Genomic DNA, 25,886 nt, shown 5'->3' on the forward strand with positions numbered 1-25,886 from the left:
TAAGCATACGGTGTATTATTTTGGACTATTTCAAGTTAGCGATTATGAATACAGTTATTTTTGATCCTTTACTAGGGATGTAGCCCCGTATGGACATACTGTATATCAGAAGGAGAAACATGACATGTCTATTACAATAGAGAATATTTAAACATTCAAAAGCTGCGCTTCAGCTTTCAACATTTTGAAATTTTGAATATCTGTGTTTCTACGTCATGAAATAAATCCTTACATTTCGTTATGAACACCCTGAATTAGAGCGGCGTAAGTTAATTGTTTGTTCCAAACGTTTACGCCTTAGTTGACCACAAGATGGCGACAAATACCCATTAAAATACAAATACACCGCGCAGCGACCACCACGCCACCCCCACAAACCCCAAACCCCGCTGATCGCAGGTTATACCGGTAGTTTCTAAATTTAGTCAGAGTGGCCGCGTTTTTTTTTGAAAGACAATGTCAGCTTTTTATCGGACTCCTGGCTGTATAAAAGAAAATAATTTCCTGTGTTAAGACTTAAAATTTCCAATTTAATCTTTTTAAGAGTGCAACAACCGTTTGTGGCAGTTACCTAGGAATGTAAATGTTCTTGCTCTTCTTCAGGTGAAGTTATATTTTTAATATTTGACCTATTCAGCTCTTTAATAGGTCATAAATAGCGCATAAGTAGGAGTCAGGCTGAAGAAACTTCTTGTGTTTGCTCTGCTTAGACTGGAAAAAAATGCTCAGTGTATTAACAGCTGTAATACAAACGCAAGTTTCCTAATTTCGTATTGAAATAATTTGCACAATATTGTATATTTCTGTCCGGGGAATGCGTAAGTCAAAATCACATTATAATGTGTTAAACGGTCGTGGTCAACAGCGGACTTCTTTGTTGATTTTCATTGCAACTCCAGATTTCGTTCCTTTAAATACATTCCCAAATGCATATATTTAAAAGGTAAATAACGCACTTATTAGGAAGATGGTTTGCCAACTGCCATTATCAGAAGAAGAGGAAAGAATACGATTAGCACAAAATAAGCAAAAGTCCCGGAACCCTTTTTCTGTACGTCCACCGTTTCCAGACGACTTTTATTATTCGTTCGGACGCATTCCCGGAAGTGGGGATGCGGAAGGACAGAACCCATCATGGCTCAAGTCACCGTGGTTTTGTGCAGCCGGCAGGGTTTTTGTCTTTCCTGGCTCCGTTCAAACGTTTTGTGGAAGAGTCGCCTTAATTCAACTTTTTGCCGCCGTTATGGTAATGTGCAAGGGTCGTGGTCACTTCGATTCGGACGGCAAAAGGTGAGATGGCGCCAATTATAACTACTGCTCATGGTCCTAATGGTGGTGATAATGATTCTGAGGATGAACACTGGTAACGGGGCAGAAGAGCAGGTGGCGTTTTACCGCAGATTGCACACTGCAGTCTGTGTGCAGATCAGTCGATGCGGTTTACTGTGAAAAGCGGGGGGACATCGGCGGAAAAAAACGATCGCTTTACTTGTCAAGGTCGTGTATCGAATGTTTTCACGCTTGGACTCTTTGCTGCCATTAGGCACCCGGTGTCTGTGACTGGGATCCTTCGGGGATTCATGGCCTTACTAACGTTTTTCAAATATCAGAAAGATATTCAAATGTTATGTTTAGTCATAACCTAAAAAAGCGTGATTAACTGAACGACCTCCTCCCGTCTGTCAAACGTATTTATTTATACACTCGTGTGTATATGTATGATATATATGTAGGTGTAAAATATATACAGGTTAGGATTCAAAAGTAATGAGCCTCATTTGGTTGTGACGCGAACGTACCTCGCCGCGCGCCCCACTTGCCAGCGACGGTGGGTGTTGGCTTCACAACGCAACGGAGCTCCTACCGCTCCGAGGTAGGATCGGCCTTGACGGGAACCCCTGTGCGTTACACGGCGGAATGGAAAGTTCGTTAGAGCAACGGTACGCGATCAAGTTCTTCGGAGTGAAGGGGATCATCCACTACGAGTTTGCCCCGCAAGGACAGACCGTGAATGCTGCTTACTACTTGGAAGTCCTGAAAAGAAGCGTCGCGCGCAAGCGAAGGGACATCAAGGACAGCTGGAAGCTTCACCACGATAACGCGCCCAGCCACACCGCCTTCATCGTGAGCGCCTACCTGGCCCGGGTGAACGTTCCGATGGTCCCCCAGCCTCCCTCGCAGTCCGGACGTGTCGCCTTCTGACTTCTTTATGTTTCAGCGCTGAAAGGAAAACGCTTCGACTCGATCGAGAACATCCAAGCAAATGTCAAGGCAGCCCTTGCAACCATCCCGGAACAGGCCTATGTGGACGCCTTCGAGTCATGGAAAAGCCGCCTATTTTGAAGACTATTAATTAGTTGTACCGATTTGTTCAATAAATTTGTCTTTTTGAACAAAGGCTCATTACTTTTGAATCCTACCCTGTGTGTGTGTGTATATATATATATATATATATATATATATATATATATATATATATATATATATATATATGTCACCATCCAAAACAACATCATTTTTTGGCACTTTTTCATACAGAGAACGTAAGTCAAAGTGCTTTGCAAGAAAAAATAATCAGAAAGTAGACTCAGCTGAGGTTAAGCTTCCTGTTTACTCGCCATTGTGTTTTGGTTGAAGCTCCGCCCCACTTATGAATATTGATGAGTCATCTTAGCGTGGCAACGTAATGCAATGGGCGTTTCCTGATGTTTGGTGACTGCGGGCTGCACTCTGTTGGAATATTCGGGATTTTTTTTGTGCAGTGAAGTTATTCCATCCACTAGGTGGCAGTAGAATACTGTCATCGAGTGTTATTTGGGCATAAACTTGTAAAACAGATAAGCACACTTCACCCTGAGCTTGACTCATCGTTAACAGCTCTTTCATAGAATTCCGACTTTGAGTCATGCTTGGGGTTCACACTACACACATTACACAATGGACAATTGCCTATAATAATTATTATTTATTTGGCACATTTCACATATTAGTTTAAGTCCAAAGTGATTTAAAATACAGTTCCAGTTGCATTTATACAATGTGTATATATAAAGGTAAAAGTAAAACTTGTCACAAGAAAGTGTGGGTTCAGAGTAAATTGTAAGATACCTAAAAGGTTGCTAAACCTTCACCTGTTTCACCTTTTTTTTTTCTAATTCAATTACTAGTAAGCAGATGGCAGCTGAGGAGAGGAAAGTGAAAACTCTAAGGAACTGAAACCTTGTGAAAATAAACATCTGGGGAGCAAAACTCCTAAGTAGTTCAGGAATTCGTAGTAGACCAAAAAGCAGCCCAGACCCTCCTGAGTGGGGGGAATTGTGCATTTACACAATCCAAGTTAGCGTCAAGCAGGAAATCGTAAAGGCCTGCTGCTGCTTGGAGCTCTGCGTCCTTCATCGTCGTTGGTTTTTGCGCTGAGCCTGCTAATCTCAGTTCAGAGTCTCAGATGCTCATCCAGTTAAGCAGGAAGCGCTGCAGAGTTCAACGTTTCAGTGAAATACAACACTTGTAATACACCAAAAATGATTTGTGTGAGAGCCTTGCAGTTTTTGTAACTAGAACTCTCTATTAATCTCTTGTTTTCTGTCGGTATGCATATTTTAGCAAAGTCACTTGCAAGCTTCCAGTGTCCCAGCATGCGCCGCAGCAGAGGCTTCTCCACTCCGCTCCTAGGATGCTGACTTCAGCTTCGCCTTCACAGCCACCTCAAGGGCAGAAATCATCCAGTGGTTCAAAGAAATCTGGGGTAAGAAACCTTTCATTAACAATCTGTTATAACAGATTCATGAAGACCACTACTGGTAAATCCACCGATTACCACTGACATACCATCTAGCATCTGTTTGCTTATGATTTTTAGGCCCGTCTTTTCTGTGCTGTAATACAATGGTGAGCATTTTCAGCATTCTGTCTGGTAGGCCTTGTGCAGAAGCAGATTTAGAGAGGCTGGCACTGTTGCCGCTCTTGAACCCGTTGTGCTGAAAGGTGATAGATCAAGTTGGAAGTTGACAGGCTTTTTAAGGATACAGAATTGTTATTTAGATTACAAGTAGCAGCAAGCCGGAAAATATCAAATCAATAATTTGAACTCTGGGGAATTGTTTTCTCTAAAATGTGTGTTACCTTCAGGTGTTTTTCATATTCTGCATAAATGAACCAAATTCAAGCCGTTCCCTTTTGCTTTCTCTTTTCTAGTAGCCAGTCACATGGAAATCCCTGGCGGTGACGTTTGCAATTGGAGGAGCGTTGCTGGCAGTGATGAAATACTTCAAGTCGGAGAAAGAAGCCTGTAGGTGTCTAAATGAGGGGTCCTGGTCCATTCACGTAAATAGCGTAATGGAAGCTGAGCTCAGACGAGCTTTACAGTTTGATACAGAAGATTAATTGGAGTGCCTGCACTTTTAAAAACGGTGGTCTGTCTGTCTTATTGAATTTCTACTCCCTGAGGCTGCTCATTCCATTTTGAGTCACGGGGGGGGTGGGGTAACCATAGCCTGTCCTATCAGGACAAGGTGGAATAGCTAATCAGCTTTTGTGGAATTGTCGTGGTGAAAAAGGCCAATTAAAAACTTCATGCAAGTACCGACCAAGTCAGGGCAGAGGGGCCTTGAGACAGGAACAGTAGCCACTGCTTCACTGCGCTTACATTTGAATCATTTGTGTTCAGTGAAGTCACATCTTTATTACGCGGAGAGGATCTCAAATCATTAGTGACCTCCGCAGTGCTTCGGTGTCATAGATAGAATTGTAGAATTTTTATTTGACCCCACGGGGGAAATTTGGCTTTTTACGGAAGCTATTTAAATAAATAAACGGGTAGATAAATAAATAAATATATGTACACACACTATAGTCTGAATAGCACACACATCATCATAAATCATAGCACCTAAATAAGCAAGGTGTTGTATAACTGGAAGTCATCAAGTCTTAAAATAGATCATATTGTAGTTTCATTAAGAAAGTGGCTTGAAAACATTATTAAGATTTCTTGAGCAGCCATTTTAGTGTTAGCTTTTACAGCAGCACACATGTGTGGACAGCCATCTCTGAGGTTCTGGGCTGTGAGGTTTAACCACAAATGCCGAATGTACCAAAATCTTAAAAATAGTGATTTTTGAACATAAAACTAAATTTATAATTATTTGTTTTTCTTTTTTTATATAAAAGTTTAAATATTTTCATTTTTGTAACAGTGTAGACTGAGTCATTTTGTGCATTAGACCAGGGGTTCTCCACTTCGGTCCTGGGGACCCACTGTAGCTGCAGGTTTTTGTTCCAACGAGATTCATAATCAGTGACAACAACTGACAACACTCATCTCAATTAATTAGCTGATGGTTTTTTTTTCTCTTCTCTTTTTCTACATTAAGAAAGCCCCACAGCATGATTTTTACATTTATTTATGTCATCTCCAGGCAGAGGAGCAGCTTCAGTGACAGACTGAGGAGATCGTTCCTCCCCACACTATGTGACTCTTCAATTCCACCCGGGGGAGTAAACGCTAACATTACTCAAAGTTATTGTCTGCTTTTACATGCATTTTTATTACTCTTTAATATTGTTTTTTGTATCAGTATACTGCTGCTGGATTATGTGAATTTCCCCTTGGGATTAATAAAGGATCGATCGATCGATTGATCTATCTATCTATCTATCTATCTATCTATCTATCTATCTATCTATCTATCCCTTTCTGTCTGCCAAACATTCAGGAATATTTCCATTTTTTTCTAGAGATTTAAATGCTTAACTCCCTTCTGTTGATTTCATTATATTTTGCCCTTTCTCTGTGCAGTTTGCTCCCTTCATTGTATCTTACTAATGACAATTAAAAACAAGCAGAGCAGACACCTAGGCAAACAACACTGAATAATCAAAGGCTGCAACTACTTTAGCGTTAGACCCACAAATTAATTAAACACCCTGCAAAAAATAGAATGAAAATCAAAATGGAAAATATTGTTCAAAGAAAAAAAATACATTATTCCCATATAACTGCTTGGTATAGTTCATTTAATTAGCCCAGGAGTCCAATTAAAAATAAAAGTTGGTTGGAACAAAAACCTGCAGCCACAGTGGGCCCCCAGGACCGATGTGGAGAACCCCTGCATTAGACTGTTGCTCCTTATGACAGAACATTAGCACCATCTTGTGGTGGAAAAGAATCTGAAACCGACTGCTGAATGTCTCTGTTTCCATCGTGTGTCTTGTACATTTTACTGAACCCACAGTTTTTAGTTCCAGGGTTGTAGTTCCTGTGTCTGTCAGAGCCCCTGATGGGATGGCTGTCCATCACAGGGCACACTCACATAGACAACCACCCATGGTCATACGGAGTCACTTAGCTTAATTTGAATTTTTAATGTATGGTAAATAGATGGAACTTTGTTTGGCTTTTTATAGACGTTCCTTTAAATAAATAGATGTATAAATAGATATAAAAAATATATAGTTAAATATATACATACATATATATATGAAGTTGGAGATCCACAAAGGGAGAGAATGGGAAACTTTGGCAATCCGAGAAGCACACAGCTATGAAAAACATTTCTTTCTCCATAGTTGTATCAGGCACGATGTAACTTTACTTCCATATATACATATACATACACATACACATTTATATATATATATGTGTGTAAATGCGTGTGTGTATGTATGTGTGTATTATATATATATATATATATATATATATATATATATATATATTACACCCTATGGTCTGAACACACACCAGAATGACTGAAAAGGAAGAAAATTAAAAAACCAAATGAGACTCCTGACTTGGCAGTCCCAGTCCCAGTGAGGCACTATACAGTCGTGTTTCTGGACGCACCTCTGCTGATTCATTTGTTGTCTGAAAGTCCTCAGTGTTAGTGTGGCACAGAGAGGATGCACAGCATTATTCATGATGGTTTATTGGTAGGGGTTAAAATGCAATCTTATTTGTGATGCCCAGTGCTCCTGAACTGTCTTAAGTAAACATTTATTTGTCTTATTTTCCAAAATCCTTTCCTCTTAGCTTTCTAGGGTCATCGTTGATGTCATGTGTGCAAATACCGAGTACCACGAGATTCTGAGTTGTGTGTGTGTGCTATAGCATACCTGTGCTATTGTTACGAGGAAGAGCTTTGTACAAGCAATCAAACTCTGTAATCTTGTAATAAAATACTTGCAGTTTTACACAAATATTGCATTTAAAACCCTGATTCATTGAAACAATAATCAACTGTGGATTTTGCCATTACAGCTTTTGAGCGGGAGCGAAAACGGGCTCTTGGGAAGCCTTCTCTCGGAGGTCCTTTCTCGCTAATAGATCACAATGGACAGCAGAGGAAAAGCGAAGATTTCCATGGGCAGTGGGTATTGATCTACTTTGGATTTACTCACTGCCCAGATATTTGTCCAGATGAACTGGAGAAAATGATCGAGGCCGTGGAGGAGATAGGTAACGTGTAGTTGGCTTTAAGTGAACTTTATTTCCTTTGTCCTTTTGCCACATCAATTCCTCTTAAAATGTTTATTTCACTTTTGGATTTTTCTTTTTGTCATAGAGATAATGGACTTGTATGAGGGGCTTAGGACTAGAAGCAGCAGCAGGAGTGCTCCTGGCCTCCAGCTGCCTATTGAAGCTGCAGTTGTACGTTCATTTTCCTGATCTGCATTGCTGCATTAGTTTAGTAAGTCCTGCGTTCAAGCAGCTGCCTGAAGTAATTGACAGTATCACTGATTAGCTCTGAGCAACGTTGGGTAGTTTGGACCACTAAGACTCTAACGCCTGGTGTACACTAGTGGTCCAGTCAGGGGTGTAAGTCTGCACTATGAATTTGCCTACTTGAGGCTTTGGCTAAGCAGGCGGTGAATGTTGCACAGGACCACCTGTGAATACAAGTTGGCATTTATGAGATCTTTGCCCTCTGATTAGCCAATCTACAGATGCCAGTTAGCTTAACCTGCATGAGAAACTGAAAGTGCTTTGGAAGCATTAAAAGAAAAAATGGCCATTTCAAAAACAGATAAAAGGTAAACGTGGAGGAATCCCTAACCCTAATTACGGTTGTATTCAGGCATATTATAAGACTGTAATGGTCGTAATGTTTGATTTGATTACGTATGCTATGTTCAGAGGTCAAGGAAGAAGAGGAAACCAAAAAGTCCAGCAGGCAATGACAATGTGCAAAGTACATCTCTAGGAAAATCTAACCACTCCACCGCACTTCGGCATCCTATGCTACTTAAATGTGAGAAAGTTATTCATTAGTATCCATAAATGTTGGAAAGTTCTAGAAGATCTACTGTTGCAGTTATCGCTCTAGGAGCAGCGTCTCCCTCATCCTTTACAGCATGATGTCAGTAGAGGGCTTTGACCAGAGTGACACCACAAGATTATCTAATAGACCCTGTTGCTATGCTAACAAATGGAAGCCTATGCAGTTATAGTTATTTTATTCAATGAAAAAAGCCTGATTAACCTTTTATTTTTTTTTTTGACGTTTTTAAATGTTTAACAGTATTATCCTGATGTATAACAGTCAATAAAAAAGTCCAGATTATTGATTCATCAAAGCAAATGGCTGCCTAACCAGATATTTTATGCTGTACTCTTGGAAGTTCTGAAATTACAATTGGAGTTGACTGCAGGCAGGCCTTCAGAAATCTGGGGAGGTGTAAGATCGTGCAGAGCTTTAGACACAATGGAGAGTTTTTAAGCTCGGTCCTTAGCAGGCCGCCAGTCTAATAATGCTTGGACTGGTGAAAGGTGCTTTCATTTTCTGTCCTTTATTACAGTTGTTGGTGATGAGCTTTGAACAAGCTGCAGCTTTGTGGTCCTGATAGAAGTGCAGTGTAGTGTTTTGGCTCGACCTTTTAGGCAGAAGCGGTGGTCTTGAGAGGCTTCACTGCTCCTGTGAGTGCGGCAGCAGAGGGTGCATGTCTGACGTAGATAGCATTTGTATCACATATATAAACTGTTCAAAAAAAATTAAAGGAACCCTTTTTAATCCGAGTATAGCATCAAGTCAGTGAAACCTCTGGGCTGTTGATCTGGTCAGTTAAGTAGCAGAGGGGCTTGTTCATCAGTTTCAGCTGCTTTGGTGCACTAGAGGGGCAACAATGAGACGACCCCCAAAACAGGAGTGAATGGTTTAACAGGTGGAGGCCATTGACATTTTTCCCTCCTCATCTGTTTTAGCACTCATTTTGCATTTGGCTACGGTCAGTGTCACTACTGGTAGCTTGGGATGATACCTGGACCCTACAGAGGTGGCACAGGTAGTCCAACTTTTCCAGGATGGCACATCAATATGTGCCATTGCCAGAAAGTTTGCTGTGTCTCCCAGCACAGTCTCAGGGGGCATGGAGGAGATTCCAGGAGACAGACAGGCAGTTCCTCCAGGAGAGCTGGACAGGGCCCATCATAGAAAGTCCTTAACCCATCAGCAGGACCCACCGGTATCTGCTACTTTGGGAAAGGAGGAACAGGATGAGAATTGCCAGAGCCTACAAAATGACCTCCAGCTGGCAGGGCAAAGGTGTGAATGTCTCTGAGCAAACAACCAGAAGCAGACTTCATGAGGGTGGCCTGAGGGGCTGACATCCTCTAGTGGGCACTGTGGAGCTCAGTTGGCATTTGCCATAGAATACCAGAATTGGCACCCTGTGCTTTTCACAGATGAGAGCAGGTTCACCCTGAGCACATGTGACAGACGTGAAAGGGTCCGGAGAAGCCGTGGAGAACATTTTACTGCCTGTAGCATGTTTGGTGGTGGGTCAGTGATGGTCTATCTGGAGTGGCATATCCATGGAGGGACGCACAGACCTCTACAGGCTAGACATTGGCACCTTGACTGCCATTAGGTGTCGAGATGAAATCCTTGGAACCTTTGTCAGACCCTATGCTGGTGCAGTGTGTTCCTGGGTACCTCCTGGTGCTCGACAATGCCCAGCTTCGTGTGGCGAGAGGATGAAGGAATTGATCCCATTGACTGGCCCCCATGCATACAAACTGCCGAGTATGATTTTGAGTTACTCCAATGAAATTTCAGCCAAATGGACGAGCGAGTCTGCCTGCCTGCCTGCCGCCATCATTTTTTTCCTTTTATTTTGAGGGTGTCTTTGAGTTCAGCTCTCTGTAGGTTGATCATTTTCATTTCCATCCTCTCGTTCCTAACACATTACTAGTCCAGATCAGTAGAGGTAGTCGGCGGGATATCCCCCCCCCAGACCCCTGTTGAGATCTGCTGTGTTTTCAAAGTGTTCCTTTAATTTTTATGAGCAGTATATATATGAAGATACTTTTGGTTACAAATTAAACCACTGGATAAGGACATTTAATTTTTTTTTTTTATCCTTTAGATTTTGAATGTTTAACAGTCTCTTCACATTTTTGAATATTTGCAGATAGAATTCCTACTCTGCCCAATCTCACACCCCTCTTCATTACAATCGACCCCGAGAGGGATAATCCAGAGGCTGTTTCAAAATACGTTAAAGGTAAGAGTGTTAAAGGCAGTTTTTTTTTAAATGTTTATTATTTTAGGAATGCACTACAACTGTTAAGTTACAAGTTAGTCAGCCATTTAATACCCCATCTTATTCAAATAAGAGCAGCTGCTCCACATGTAGATGGTGGTCTGTTAGTATGGTTTGGAGCTTGGGGGGCTCTTTTTGTGTACATTGAACATTCAACATGTGGGCTGTAGATAGTCATTCTAATTTATGCAAGGATATCTACACAAATATTAATAGGCATACAAAAATAGCATTACACATGGAAATGGAAGTGCTAAGGAAGAGAATCAAGGAATGTTAACCAGAATGGGGAAGATGAAAAAGATCGTCCTAAACTGAAAGTGGAGTTCCTTTATCTGCAACCTTTGCTATGTTTTTTCTTTGCAGAGTTTTCACCAAAGCTTATTGGACTGACGGGCTCATCAGAGCAAATAGAACAAGTGTCCAGGGCATACAGAGTATACTACAGCCAGGGCCCGAAGGATGAAGACAATGACTACATTGTAAGTGGGCTTAAAGATTGGGAGGATCATTAAACTTGCGAGTCTCCATAGTTGTTTCTCATAAGAAAATAAGAAGTTTGACAAACAAAAGGAGAACATTCAGTCCATCAAGCCTGTTTGTTTAGCTCGTAGCTAGAAACCATCATAGAGATGTGTGAAAATTTCTGATTATGCAGCTCTCAAAAAACTTAGCTTAAGGTTTTCCCTAAAACTCCTTTAGTCCCAGTTGACACATCAAGGCTGGAAACATCTCTTTTTATTTTATTTAGTGCATTTCTTTTTAAAAGAGCCACCGTGGTACTCGCTAGGTTGGTAGGTGACTCGAAGTTTGTATTGTGTGTTTGTGTTGGACTGGCATCCTGACCTGAGTTGGCTCCTACCTTGTGCTGCAAGTTTGCTGTTGAGGTGAGTGAGTTTTAAACCAGGGATCTCAAACTCCAGGCCTCCAGGGCTGCCGTGGCTGCAGGTTTTCATTTGAACTCTTTTCTTAATTAGCGACCTGTTTTTTGAATTCATTTTAATTGACTTGTTTTTTTTTTAAGATTTATTCCCCAGAATTTCTTCATCGTTCCTCTGAATTACTTCATTTCTTTCCTTAATCAGAAATGAAATGTAAAGTGAGTGAGTTGTCAGAAGGCCACCCAAATCCGGGCCTCAAACTCCAACCAATTTCACTCCAACCAGTTGCTTAATGAGGAGCCAAGTCTTGTTGTTAATTAAAGCCATACTTTAATTCCATGGCTTGCTGCTGCTCTCATTGTACAATAGCAGACATTTTCAGAATTGTTGATTTTTTTTTTTTCTTTACTTTTCTTAGAGCACCGTTAAAATGTTTTGGGGACCTGAGCAAATCGACATTCCTGAGACCTCCGCCCTTTTCATTTTTAGATATTGTATAATGGTAACAGTTTGGAGGTCATGTTTTGGTTCGTTTTGTATCTCATTATTGGTTGGCTGCTAATTAAGGAAAAAGAAACAATTAAGGGGTCAGAGTCTTCAAGAGCAAGTTAATTAAAATTAGTTCAAAAGAAGGTCACTAATTAAAAGAGCTAGAATGAAAATCAGGACTGGAGTCTGAGATCCCTGGTTTAAGCGATTGGAGGGGTGCATGGGTAGATTCAATGATCAGCCATTGATGAGAGCTTCAGGCAAAGGGACAGACTGACAGTCTACTTTTGCATTATGTTCATGAATAACTAGGGGGCTTTGTTCGCCAAGCTCTCCCCTCCCCATCAGCGCTACGCATAAACGCACCCCAAGGAGACATGGCCACTCCTCCGAGACCCCCTCTTAAACGGTGATACAACGGGAAATAAATACATTTTTTTTTACCTCCTCTTTGCTTGATCAGCTGCTGGCTTGCTGCTGCTGCTGCGGTACCGCGTGATCTGCTTCGAACGTTTAAAAGTCTGTATAGCAGCTGTCCTTCTTGTCTCAATGCCTTGTCTCTCTTCTCTGCCAGACATCCTCAAAAACTATGCGATCGTTATTTCACCGAGTAGCGTTTTCCATTTTTTTGCTCTAATGCGACCTTTACTCTATTTTTTTTATTTTTTTTTTGAGACTTTTGAATTTTCCTACTTCCATTATCTCTAACCTGCTCAGCATGTGTATCATGGGACTTGCTTCTAAAGGTCGTAAGTATGACGTGACTTGTCCGTCTCGCGGTACGTGAAAGTGTCTCTCTTCCAAAGATCACGTCTCATCGCAAGATTTTTTTTTAATAATAGAGAGATGTGTGTATTATGTGATGTGTGGTTTGAATGGTATGACTTAAGGTTTATATGTTATGAACAATTTCTATGAACAAAGGTTAAAATAAATGCTATTCACTCTAGATTTGCTACATAACCACTCCACTGTTTGTGTTTGCATTTTATCAGGTTGATCACACGATAATCATGTACCTGGTTGGCCCCAAAGGTGAATTTTTGGAGTACTTCGGTCAGAACAAGAAGAGCTCAGAAATAACAGCTTCAGTAGCTTCCTGCATGCGAAAATACAAGCAGAACAATTAGGACGTCTACAGATAAAGAGCGAAGTCTGCTTCATTCCGAGGCAGAGTGAAACCGACCGTATGGGTATCCATACACATTTTCAAAATGAGGTGTCTGTTTATATTGTGATCTCTAATTTGATATTTTGGTTAATGCAGTAATAATGTTACATTTACGAAGATGAAAATCATTTTGTGGCGTACAAATTAAATCCTTTAAAGTTCTTCTTTTGCTATTTTTCTGTTATGGGGTGCCCTCTAGTGGGTACTCAAACACAAAGTTTCTATCTATCTATCTATCTATCTATCTATCTATCTATCTATCTATCTATCTATCTATCTATCTATCTATCTATCTATCTATCTATCTATCTATCTATCTATCTATCTATCTATCTATCTATCTATCTATCTATCTATCTATCTATCTATCTATCTATCTATCTATCTATCTATCTATACATACTACAAACTCAACCTCTTCCTTTATCTCACTTGTCTTTAGGCCTCTCCTCTGTCTCCTGGTGCTCGAAGTTCAATAATCCATTGTAGGCACGGGCTGTTCATACCACTGGAAGGCCCAAATCTTTAACTTGACAGTATCCCTTACCACTAGTTTCTTAGGGTTGCTGCCATGACAAGCACCACCAATATGTTGGCAGCATCTTGAAGCTGTTCTCACTACTTAGGTTTTGGACAGGGCCGTTCAGACTGAATAGACAGTAAAATACGCTCCAGGCGTCACAGGAGGAGTCCCGCTCCTGGAATGGTGTCATGGAGTTAAAACCGATTCAAAAATGGTGTCTTAGAGAAAATAAAGCACACATCAGAATTATACACAGAATAGATAAACGGAAATGCAAAAAAAAAACAAAAAACTCAAGATTTTGAATCCCCTCATCTGCCTTTTGCAGGCTTTCTGACTATCCTAAAAAAAAGTACAATAAAACAATGCCATTCTCGCTACTCGTGCACACACACACACACGTGCCCTCTGTACTCCACCCTTCCTTAATGCCCTTGACAAGTTTACCACCAGTCAAATCTTGGAGTCTCTTCCAGGGTCATAGTTGTTTCAGGTGCACCAGGCTAGAATGCCCTCTGGTGTTCCCCAGCATTCCTGCACTCCTGAGCTTTTGGTTGCCACTAAAAGGTTAGTTCTGCCACTCTGTTAAGGAAGCAGCATGGACCCTTCTGTTCCTTCTTGGGCCCTTGTCCCCTGTATCAGCCATGTGGTTTTCTGGCCACCCACCAAGACCTCCATGCCGTCAGATTCTTTTCCCAGGAGGCATCTTGCTTCCTTCATTTATAAGGAAGGTAAACCCCACAGGCTCTTGCAACCTCTTGACTTGCCTTTATTGATCTCACTAACAGTGGGCAGGCATCCTGGCATTTGTTTGCTCACCTGCCTTGGAGTTTGCTGGAGGAACAAAACGTTTCCTGCCAGACCAACTCTCTGTCTGTCTGTCTCTCTCTCTCTCACATAAATGCCAAAGCCCCCCACCCAGCCCTCACCTTGTGCTTTTTCGAGACATCCAGTATGTTCAAAATGCTGAGTGCCCTCTAGTGCCCAGCGAACTGAACCACATTCAGGGGTAGGGCATCGACTGGCAGTGTCCAGCCCTCATCTTTGACATGATATGTGGTACTTGTGTTTTTCCTCAGTTTCCTAGGTGATCTCCTTGTCTCTGGCTCTCTCTTTCCGACTGGACACCCTAATTTACCAGAGCCATCCTGCTGGCTGAGAGAGGAGTTGTTCTGGTACACGTCCACTCAGAAACCCTGAACTGGATTTAGCCCATTTCAAAATGCTGTTATTCTGGATAATTCTCCAATGTTGTTGTCTCAAGGAAATCACAATTTTCAGCAGCAGCCCCTCCACATTTGATCTTTTTGTTTTCTTACTCGGCCCGTTTGGATTGGCCAGCCAGAGCTTTAAGGCGTACTTTGATTAGTTTGCCAGCTGCTGTGTAACTTGCTCCGTCAGTGTCGGGTTTTCTGTAAGCTTGTGATTTTTCCCTCATGATGAGTATTTTTAGATGGGCTGTTGGGCTGTGGGGTGTTCTGTGAGTTTTTGGTGGTACCCTAGATTTGTTTTTTTTTTTTAAATTCAACAGTGTGATATTTGTGATGAGCGCAGGCTCAAGATTGGCAGTGAACGCTAACTCCCAGCCCTTGATGTCATGTGGACAGTGTGGGCTCTGATGGAGTGTTCATTTTTTTTAATCTGGAAAAACAAGCAGCATTAAGAAAATGGATGAATATCAATTTCAGTGTCTGCCCTAAGCAAGAGGTAGACTGGTAAGGGGCGGCTAATCCACCATGGATTGCTGTAATAGTTTCTAACTTTCTGTTTCTCTATCTCCACTCCACCAGTTGTCCTTCTCCTTAACTCTTATCTCGGACTTTGACTCAAGATGGCATCAGAGGCGACTGTCTCTCTGTCTCTGTGTGCATCTCTCCCTTTCTCTCTCTCTCTCTTTTTCTCTCTGTCTTTCTCTGCATGTGTGTGTCTCTCTCTGTCTCTTTCTATGTCTCTAACTCTGTGTGTGTGTGTGTGTCTCTGTCTCTCTTTCTATATCTCTTCTCTCTCTCTCTCTCTCTGTGTCTCTGTGTGTGTGTGCGTCTCTCTCTCTCTCTCTGTGCGTCTCTCCCTTTCTCTCTCTCTTTCTATCTGTGTGTGTGTGTGTGTGTCTCTTTCTCTCTCTCTCTTTCTATCTCTCTCTCTCTATCTCTCTCTCTATCTCTCTTTCTATCTCTCTCTCTCCCCCTCCCTCCCTCTCTCTCTCTCTCTCTCTCTCTGCCTCTATCTGTGTGTGTGTGTGTGTGTGTCCCTTTCTATCTCTCTGTCTCTCTTTCTATCTCTCTTTCTATCTCTCTCTCTCTGTCTCTCTCTCTCTCTCTCTCTCCACACGCTGCAGCTCCCTCTCCTGGCTCTTGGTGTCCCTGCACCACTGAGCCGCTGTGTACCTCTGGAATTGTGTACTGTCACCTAGTGGCCAGATTGGAAATTACTCCCAGACACACACACACACACACACCACCACTAATAAAGTGACCATCTTTGCAAGCCTGGCGAGATTATTGTGTCCTGTCTTGACCAGGTGGTCTTGTGGCCCTTTGCCAAACTTTCTGAGGCCTCTGGCCCACCTGTGTCACCACTTCTTTACTGATCTGAGTGGCGCGTCCAGTGGTTGCTCCCAGAGTAGCACATCTTTCTTTCCATCCTTCCATCCATCCCCACGATCCTGCCCTGCTTGCAGGTTTGGTAGATGGATGGATGGATGGCTGGCTTCATATTATGACTGAGTGGAGCTCAATCTGATTACCCGCAGATTGGAGATGATTATTAATGACCGGACCCCTCACAGGATCATCTCTCCTTAAAATTAGAAAAAGTGGGTTGACACCCGTAAATTTCTTGTAATAAATGTAGTGGACCTTCTTGTAGTCTCCAGGATTGAAGTCTGGACACAAACCTCCAAATTTGTTTTAAATGGCGCTATAAATTAAATATGCGTTGATTAGCATGTGCATTCATCCGTCGCTGGCTCCTCGCAGTCTTGTCATCTAACCCCAGGTGTCCACAAGTGCCACAGTGCTGGTGCTAACTGCAGGTGTAGGCTGATGCTCTTTATTAATTCTGACACCGTCTTTCTATATAGTGCCCTTCGCAGCCCCTCTTTCAGGTCCCTCCTGCCTTGAATTCCCCAGCCAGACTCTTAATAACGATGCCCAGGGGGATAGGCAGCCCCCTCAGAAGGTCAAGTCAAAAAATACTCGTCACATTTATTAGAGCTTCTTACACAGCAGGGAGCTTATAAAGCTATATCGGCTCCATTACTTCAACCTCCAAGGAGCCGCTGACATAAAAAAGTCCAAAGTGCATTTCTTTCCGAGGAGGCTGTGGATGTTTTATGGGCTGCTGCTTGACAAACAGGTGTCGGGTGTTTTTCTTGCGTGTTCTGGGAGTCAGACGGCTATCAGCTGCCTTTGCTGCACAAGTGCCGCGTCCCAAGATGGAGGTGTCGGTGTCGCTCCTCCTTGTCATCGTGGCTGTCTCAACAGGGTGATTCTCGCACTCCCTTGGTGCTGGGCCAACTCCTCTGGTTATTTTTAGAAGCCACCAGACGGCACCCAAATAATACAAAAATAATGGTGGTCCCGGTGAGCTGAAGGCGTCAGTCGCTTTTTAAACTTTATTGTAGTTTTTGAGGAGAGGCTCATCGTGCTTCTTAAAGGAATACTTCACATTAAATAAAATGGTCATTTCTTAAAATATTTTGCTTATACAATGTAGCTTATAGTGAGAGGCGATTTTATTATGTGTCATGTTTCTCAAGCATCACAAGTTTACGACAGAGTAGGAGCCAAAAGTGACCAATGGCGGCAATCAATGCGAAAAATTGAATGGAAGACTCGTGTCGCATCATCAACGTGTCCGTTACGCTCGGAACATCTGCTTTTATTTGCTAAAATATTGTTTAATAGATTCCTCTTCTTCCTCTTCATCATCCTCTTCTTCTTCCTGTTCATCGTCCTCTTCTTCTTCCTGTTCATCGTCCTCTTCTTCTAATTCATCCCTTTTCTTCTTCCTCCTCTTCATCATCCTCTTCTTCTAACTCATCATCTTTTTCTCGTTCGTCCTCATCATTGTCCTCTTCATCTTCCTCTTTTCTGACCCCTGTGTTTGGTCGACATGCTCGATGAACCTTCTCCACACATCTCTGCCCTGCACGTCCTCGCCACTCCAGTGCTTTTCCTTCTGGTTTCTCCCTCCACCTCCACTTTGGCCTCCCTGACTTTCTCTTCCTCCGGACTTCCATTCCCATCACTCCTTCACCCACACGTTCCTTGTCTGTCCTCAGCACATGTCCCACGGCCTCAGCCTACTTTCCTGTATTTTCTTGGGTCTCTCTCTCCCACTTTTGTTGTACTTCTGATTGTCTTGTTTCTTCTTCTGTTCTTCTCTTAAGTCCATGCATCCATCTCAATGTTCTCATCTCGCGCCACATCTGTCTTCATCTCATTTCCTGCCCACGTCTCCTCTCCGTACATCACTGCTGGTCTGACCTTTAACCTTCGCCTTAATTCTTCGATCATACGACACTCCTGATGCCCTCTTTCAGTGGTTCTCGCCACACTGCACTCTGTGGGTTATCTCTGCATCTAATTGTCCATCTTGGGCTACCCCTGACCCTACATATTTAGTCGTCTTCATGCTTTTCAACGGCTCTCCGTGCAGGCTAACATCTGAACCCTGATCACCATTAACCCTCGGCCTTCCAAAGCTCTTCTCCATTCTTCTCTCCACTTCCACTTTTGTGGTGCGCCACACCACAATGTCGTCAAGACAAAGCCTGCACCAGGTGGATTGGTCAACATATCCCATCGCCAGATCAAAGAGGTCAGGACTTCAAGAAGACCAACCTGGTGCAGACCTCCTGGAACTGGGCTCTTGTCTGGCACTCCAACTCTGTTTTTAACCCAAGTCCTCGCTCCCTCCTGTATCTCCTGGACAATCCTCACGCACTTGTCTGGTCCTCCTTTTTCTCTCCTCCACCTCCACACCTCTTGAACGGGGCACCTTCACCAAATCGATGAACTCACCACGTACCATACAAGTCTTTCTCTTTTTCTCGATGTGGCTCTACGAGTCGTCTCAATGCAAAGATGGCATTAGTTGGTCCTCCACCTGGCATAAAACCAAACTGGTCCTCCCCTTCGGTGGTCTCTTCCCTAAGCCTTCTCTCTGTAGCCCTTTCCCACACTTTCATAGTGTGTGACATCGGCTCTACCTCTCTCTGTCTATAACCCTGAATGTTGCCCCTTCTCCTTATAAATCCCACTGCTCCTCTACTCCTCTGGTGTTCTCTCTTCCGCATGAGATCCCACAGCACATCAGCTTCCGCAATCCTGCTGGTAGTTCATCCATTCCTGTTGTCTTTCCATTATTTAATTCATTCCAGGGCTTCCATTCCGTCCTCCCTCCTTATTCTTGGTAGCAGCCCTTCACGTGGGCCTCCATCCCCAAGTGCCACCCCGGAATTTTTTCACTCGGGAGCTTTTCAAAATTCATATTTGTGATCAGCAACCTGGAAACCGCATACAAGGACCCTCCACACAAATTCCTATTTTTATCAAAGTTTTTTGAAAAAAGTAACTTTGACCTCTCGTTTCCCACTAGGGGGTCTGTCGCTGTGGCCTGCACAACTTCAGATGCTCCTGATCATTTTTGCTAAAGACACCCGGTGGTGTTCTCTTTATCACAGGAGGGTTATTTCCTGTGCAAAATATGGTCTAAAAATGACCTAAACCATAGGGGTTTTCAGGCAGAATTTAGGGGGTGTGGTCCACCCTCCCAAAAAGCTCACCATCGCGATTGGTACACCATATGTGGGGTTTTCTCATAGAACATAATAACTGATCCATCCGTCCCTCCATTTTCCTAACTGGCTTATCCCGAAGAGGATTGTGGGGAAGATGGAGCCAATGCTAGCAAGTACCGTGTGAAAGGCAGTAACGAGCCTGGGCCACTGCAAGGTGGGAGTAATTTATGTGGTGTCATCGACCGAGGAAATAGAAATGATGGGGCAGCAGCTCGGTCGCCCATTTTAAAAGTTAATAAGTTTGACAAATCAAACAGACGCTCGATGGCGCAAGAAACAAAAGGCAACATCACCGGGTTGGGTTTGGTTTCGAAGCGAGATCTCTGCGGAGCGGTGACAATTGTCACTTTGAAGCTCCGTCTGGTGGAATGAAGGCACCCCTGGGACTCACTGGACCAGAAGGAGGCAGAGTCCGGGTGGAAAAAGAGACAATACTGTCAAGTGACAGCGCCCCCTCGTGTCCTGGAGGGGTAGTGCTTATCTCTGCCGAGCCCAGAGAGGTGACAGTGGGGGGGGAAAAAACTGGAAGAAACTGCAGACCTCATGTTAGTCACACCGGAGAGTGCAAGCTGATCAGCACTTAGAGTTTCACAGGACGGTAAGGGTCCTGTAAGCCTATAAATAAAATGAAAACTTGACAATAAAATACGGAATGTGAGGGAAACAAACACGCTAAACGAATCCGAATGACAGAAAGTGACAAAAGCGCCCAGCAGCAGCCTGTCCGGTGTCCTTTACTTTTCCACGTTGACTTATGAAGCTGATTTCTTTGCACATGAACTGGATATTTTCTTATTTTAAAGCCTGATTCACCCCTCGTCCCGCACCTTTTTCTATTTCGGTTCTTCTTGATGGCATGAAGTTGCAGTTCCTCTGCCACCGAGGCGCACATTCATTTTCACATATGGCACCTGCTTTGAATGCCCTTGGGATTTATTTTTCTTCTCCCATGTAATCCAAGATGCCTTGGCTATTATTCAGATCCTCTGCTTTTATATCTTGAGACAGAAGCAGAAGCAGAAGGCGCTTGAGGGGGTCGCCTTTTTTGGTCTTGTGATGTTGTGTGGCCTTACTGTGGATTCTGAAAGCCTCCAGATGCTTTCACTTTCTGCCTGCGATTTAAAAGGAAAAACATTTGCTGTTTTTTGCCCATCAGTCAACACCCGATGACCGGAAATGACCAACGTGAACTTATTAAAAAATCACAAACCAGAATGTGTCATTCGTAGAAGTGTTTGGACCCCTCATTCAGTGCTGTGTAGATTCAGGGGTGTCCAACTCCGGTGCTGGTGGGCCGCAGTGGTTGCAGGTTTTCATTCCAACCATCTTCTTAATTAGTGAGCCGTTTTTGCTGCTGATTTGCCTTCATTTTAATTGATGTGACTCGGACCCCTGAACCCGACACAAAATGAGCCTCCACATGACCAGCTAACCTGAAAATAAAGAAAGATGAAGGTCTCGGCCACGTTGGTCTGCTCAGGTCACCAAAACATCTTGACGGTGGTCTTGGGAAAAACCAGAAATCAACAGTCTACTGTGGCAGAATGAGAGCAGCAACATGTCCTGATATTCAATAATGGCTTTAATTAACCGCAAGAATCGGCTTCTTATTAAGAAACTGGTTGGAGTGAAATTGGCTTTGGCTCATTTCACATCTCATTTCTGTTTGGCTGCCATTTAATGAAGGAGCAAATCAATTCACAACAGGGTTAGAATGAAAACCTGCAGCCACCACGGCCCACCAGGACCAGAGTTGGACACCCCTGGTGCAGAAGCTCCTTTGGCAGCAGGAGTCTTCTTGGGAAGGTCTCTCCAAGCTGTGCACTTCTGGATTGGGCCAGTTGATCCAATTCTTCCTGGTGGATCTTCTCGAGCTCTGTTAAGCTGGGTGGGATGCGCCTGTGGACTGCTGTCTTCAGGTCTTGGAGGTCTCGGGAACATTTCAAGCCACACCAGAGTTTTCATAGCCCATGTGGATTGGGTCATTGAACCATCACTCCAATCTGAGGTTGCAGGTTTTCTTCAAGGCCCTCTCCATATTTATCTGCATTCATCCTTCTCTTAGTTGTCACCAGTCGTCCTGGCCCTGCTCCCCCCATTGCAACGTCCTGTCACCACCATGCTTCACCTGAGGGGTGGCATTACGCAGGTGATTATCCCTGCCTGCTCTTCTCCAGGCATAGTGCTCTCTCCAAAGAGTTCAAGTTTTGTTAGTGAGGCCGTCACCGGCCTTTTACTCAACAGCTGCTTCTGATTGGTGGAGTGCGGCCAAGATGGCTGTCCTTCCAGCAGGTTCTCCCATCTCAGCTAATGACTACTGAAGCTTCTGTTGGAGTCACCGTCGTGCTTGCTCACCACCCTTTATGGAGGTCATTTCTGTCTGGTTGCTCTCTTTGGCTGGATGGACAACTCTAGAAACTGTCCTGGTGGTCCCAAACTTCTTCCATTTCACATTTCTTGACGGCCCCTGTGCTCTTTAGAAACACTTCTTATGTCCTTGTCCTGATCTTTGCCCCACCACAATTGGACATCTACTGGGGGTTCCTGTGTTAGTTTTTGCCCTGAGATGCAGCGTGAATGGTTGGAACACACGCGGGCCTTTCTAAACGACATCCGATCAAGTTCTAGAAACATCCAACCCTCCATCCACTTTCCAACCCGCTATATCCTGACTACAGGGTCATGGGGGTCTGCTGCAGCCAATCCCAGCCAGCACAGGGCGTCAGCCCACCACAGGGCACACACACACACACCAAGCACACACATGGGACAATTTAGGATCGCCAATGCACCTAACCTGCATGTCTTTGGACTGTGGGAGGAAACCCACGCAGACACGGGGAGAACATGCAAACCCGGGTCTCCTAACTGCGAGGCAGCAGCGCTACCCACTGCGCCACCGTGCTGCCCGTTCTAGAAACATCTATTATTTGTGGGGGGCACCCAAGCACCATTTGGAGGGACACGGCAAAGGGTCAGAAAACATCTAGGAGGGAGAGATCTCCGTGTTTGATTATCCAGTAGAGCCCCCTCATGTGTGGACCTGCCCAAATCCAGGGGTGCAAAGCTGCTAGAGACTTAGGAAGACTGAAAGCTGGCCTTGCTTCTTCTAGGGATGAGAGGTTTCAGTTTTTGATTTTTAATTCATTTGCAAATCTTTCGGAAAAACACATCCTCACTTATGGGTGAATGTGTGTAGAGTGACAGGCAAAAATGGCAAATTCGTCATTTCAAATGAAATCTACAACACAATAAAGTGGGCAGAATGTGGGGGAGAGGGGATCTGAAGACCTCCACGGAATAATGAAAGTATCAGTTCCCAAACCTTGCCGATTTGCCAGTTTTGGGTTTCAAATAAGAGTCAGCAGCCGGGTGGGCAGACTTCACCAACATCCACCAATCCATCGGTCTCTCCATGGTCTGCGTGGACCCCAGCAAAGAAAAAACCGAGAGCCGATTCCTGGGCAGGACGGCAGTCCGTCACTGAGCACAATCCTTCACTGGGTCAGCCCCCCTGTGGCTTCAGAGACAGCAGGCTAGAGCTCCCTCTAGTGGCCGGTGGTGTCCTCACACGCTTGAGCTCAGTATCGTTTGAAGGGTGGTGCTGCTGTTTGGGGGGTTTCTCAGCTTTGGCCTCCTGGCTTCAAATCTTGGTGGAGTTTTCATGTTGTCTCGGTGCTTAACTGGATTGTCCTGCCGATATTTGGGGCAGCCTTCCCCAGACCCCAGGTGAGAGAATGGGTGACCTCATTTCATATATTTGTGCTTGAAGTGGGCCGTACATTTTAAAGTTTACCAGTTCTCCCAACTGGAGGTCTTTTGAGTGTGTGATGGGAATTTTAAACGGGTGAGCGGAGATGCCCCAGAAGGCATCGTGAGTAGGAACTGAGGTCTGGTCTGGGCAATGCCAAATGGCAACTCTACCCGCTGTGCCCACTGTGTTAAAGGTCCCTTGTTCTTATTTAGTGTATTTTCCTAAATGCCATGAAGTGAAAAACAACCCGAAAGTGGCTTTTCAGACCACCAACGCTGCACGGGGGCTCGCTACATTAATTGATGGAAAAGGCCAGACAACGGGGTGGGCGTGAGGAGTGCCAAGGGGCCGATTTGGGGTCCTGGCACAGCTGTCTCCTCTCTTTTGTGTTTCTGTGCCCCTTCACATGGAGTGGAGGGTGGCACTTTCCACTGATCTGGCTGGCGAGGGGCTGACCGCTGCCCTCCATGGCACTTTAAGTTCCGCCCCTTCCACCGCCGCAGTTTGCAGATTTTCCCTTTTTTTCTTTTTCCTGACTTTTTTCTTATCCCACCGCCATGCGGACCCTCCTCATCTTGACGACGCTGTGCCTTCAGACAGCCCGTCCTCCCCACTCGACGGATCTCCTTACAGCGGGGACATCTGCTACATTCTGAAGGAGGAAAGCTGACCCCTGGGGAATGTGGGAAAGTCTCCATGGAGCACTGAAGGAGAAGTATCCGTGTCACTGCTGGGGGGGACGCTGCATGCCATACCGCAGGCGGTCAGAAGGGGCCAGTGCACGCCACCGTTAAGGGAACTCATTTATTTTAGGGCTAAATATCTGATGACATCTGGCGATACATGGAGGTTCAGGGTATGGCAACCTCTAAAAAAAGGTGACGGATCAACTCCCGAGCCGTTGTCACTTTGTTTGCTGGACAGGGTGGGATGGGATTTGGTGTTGAAAAACTGTTAGTGTGCCTTGAATGTCGGTGACATCGGGCCACCAAACACGGAGCGTGGCAGGAGTCCTTGAACAGCTCTGCTGGACGTGAGCAAACACCGTTAGGTGGGCTGCCGCTCTCCTTACTGGAGGCTGAGCTTGCCCACCTCAGTTTATCAGTCCCCCCCCCATCATCCCGCCCAGTTTCCAGTTTAATTTTAGCACCAATAGTCACACTTCATTTTAAGGACCTATTAATACCTGTAAGAAATAAAGCTCAGATACGAAGTGGCAGCATTCTGGTCCTCCTTGACGCCTGATGACCCCCCAGTTTGTCGGAGGGAGCAGTCGGCCGGACTGACCGTGGACGTTAATCGCCGTTTACGGTCTAACAGCTTGTTAACATTGACTTGACTTAGGTGGGCCTCGAGTGTATAAACGGGTCCTAAATAAAGAATAGCTGGCTCTCCACGGCTGAGCTGTGGCCCACCGCGCCCTTCACGTTGATCAGCCTTTTTATTTTATTTTTCTGCACGGGACCCCCAGGGTGGACATCTCAGAGCAGACACTCCGGCGCCTGAGAAACACCCAGCATGTCATCTCGCAAACGGGCACAGGGAGAACATGCAAGTGTCACCCAAAATGCCCAGGTCTAAGGAGGCACTACCCACTTTAACATCAATATGGTGGTCTATAATTTAAAACGTGACAGCCTGTGCATGATAGTAGTCACCATCTTGGGCTCCAAGTCACCGTCCCCTCTTTCTTTTCAAGTTCTTAAGGCCTGTGCTGACCACCTTTGCGGTGTCCTCTGTCACCTGTCCCTAAGGCACCAGAAAGTGACGCTGCTGTGGAAAACATCCTGCATTGCAAGATGGGCACCTCTTCACCTCATGACTACACACCAGTGGCACTTATGACTTGTGTCATGGAGACCTCGAGAGGCCGGTCCTGGACTGTATGATAATAATAATAATAATAATAATCCATTTTATGTATTTAGAGTCCTCTTGTGGTAGACAAACTGGATCCCCTGCAGGACAAGCACTGGAATGAAGGATGCAATTCTAAGGCTCCATAAGGCGTCTTCTCACCTGGCCGCACTGTAAGGATGACGTGTTTTGATTGCTCAATTGCTTTTGATCCCTGTTAGGGGGTCCTGGGTAATGGACCCTCTGTCAGGCTGACCGCAGTTTGTGAGCAACCACAAGGGATGGTCTCGTCTCCTCTTCTCTTCACTCTGCCCCTTTTTCCAGTAGATTATGAACATCACAGCAGGTCAGGTCACTTGTGGAAATGCTCCTCAAATTCTGCACTTCTGGGGTCTCCTGATAATCTGGAGATGAGATGGAGGACAGGAGTCGGAGGAGAACTTTGTTTCCAGGTGCAGAAAGAGTGGTCTGCAGCTTAATGTCTGCAAAAGACCAAAGAAGTGCTTATTGAATGTCTCCTCACCCAAGACCCTCTACGTCTGATCACTGTTTAGTGGTTGAGGGGTCTTTGGGAGTCTCATCCCCAGCATGTCCATCATACTCCCACACACACACACTTCAATGGTACCAGCCGGACGACCCCAAAGAGCTCACACAGACATGGGGCCAAACCCTCGTATGAATAGGCAGACCCCCAAATGCTGCTGCCAGGATTTTGACAAAGAACAAGCAGAAGGTTCCCCGACCACTCCTGTCTTAATGGCATTTCATCAGCTCCCGATTCATCTGAGAATTCATTCTCTTACAGATCGTGCCATGCATGGCCGAGCCCCTGACTATGTGGTGGGCCTTCTCCATCCTTACCATTAATT

At 44.4% G+C, this 25,886-nt stretch overlaps 1 protein-coding gene across 2 annotated transcripts; it reads left to right on the forward strand.

Moving 5' to 3' along the window:
• The first annotated feature begins 498 nt into the window (after positions 1 to 498).
• LOC120517835 (protein SCO1 homolog, mitochondrial) lies at positions 499 to 13,239 on the forward strand. Of its 2 annotated transcripts, none has more exons than XM_039740336.1 (7): positions 499 to 603; positions 3,604 to 3,745; positions 4,198 to 4,288; positions 7,256 to 7,453; positions 10,405 to 10,497; positions 10,903 to 11,018; positions 12,902 to 13,239. In XM_039740336.1, exons 1-7 carry the CDS (start codon positions 584 to 586, stop codon positions 13,034 to 13,036), a joined length of 795 nt encoding a protein of 264 aa, XP_039596270.1. In that variant the 5' UTR covers positions 499 to 583; the 3' UTR covers positions 13,037 to 13,239. The 2 variants fall into 2 exon arrangements, with proteins under 2 accessions (XP_039596270.1, XP_039596269.1); XM_039740335.1 differs by lacking the exon at positions 499 to 603 and adding an exon at positions 1,092 to 1,290.
• Positions 13,240 to 25,886: the final 12,647 nt, after the last annotated feature.

The sequence above is a fragment of the Polypterus senegalus genome, chromosome 17 (assembly GCF_016835505.1).
Source record: "Polypterus senegalus isolate Bchr_013 chromosome 17, ASM1683550v1, whole genome shotgun sequence".
Taxonomy (NCBI): Eukaryota; Metazoa; Chordata; class Cladistia; order Polypteriformes; family Polypteridae; genus Polypterus; species Polypterus senegalus.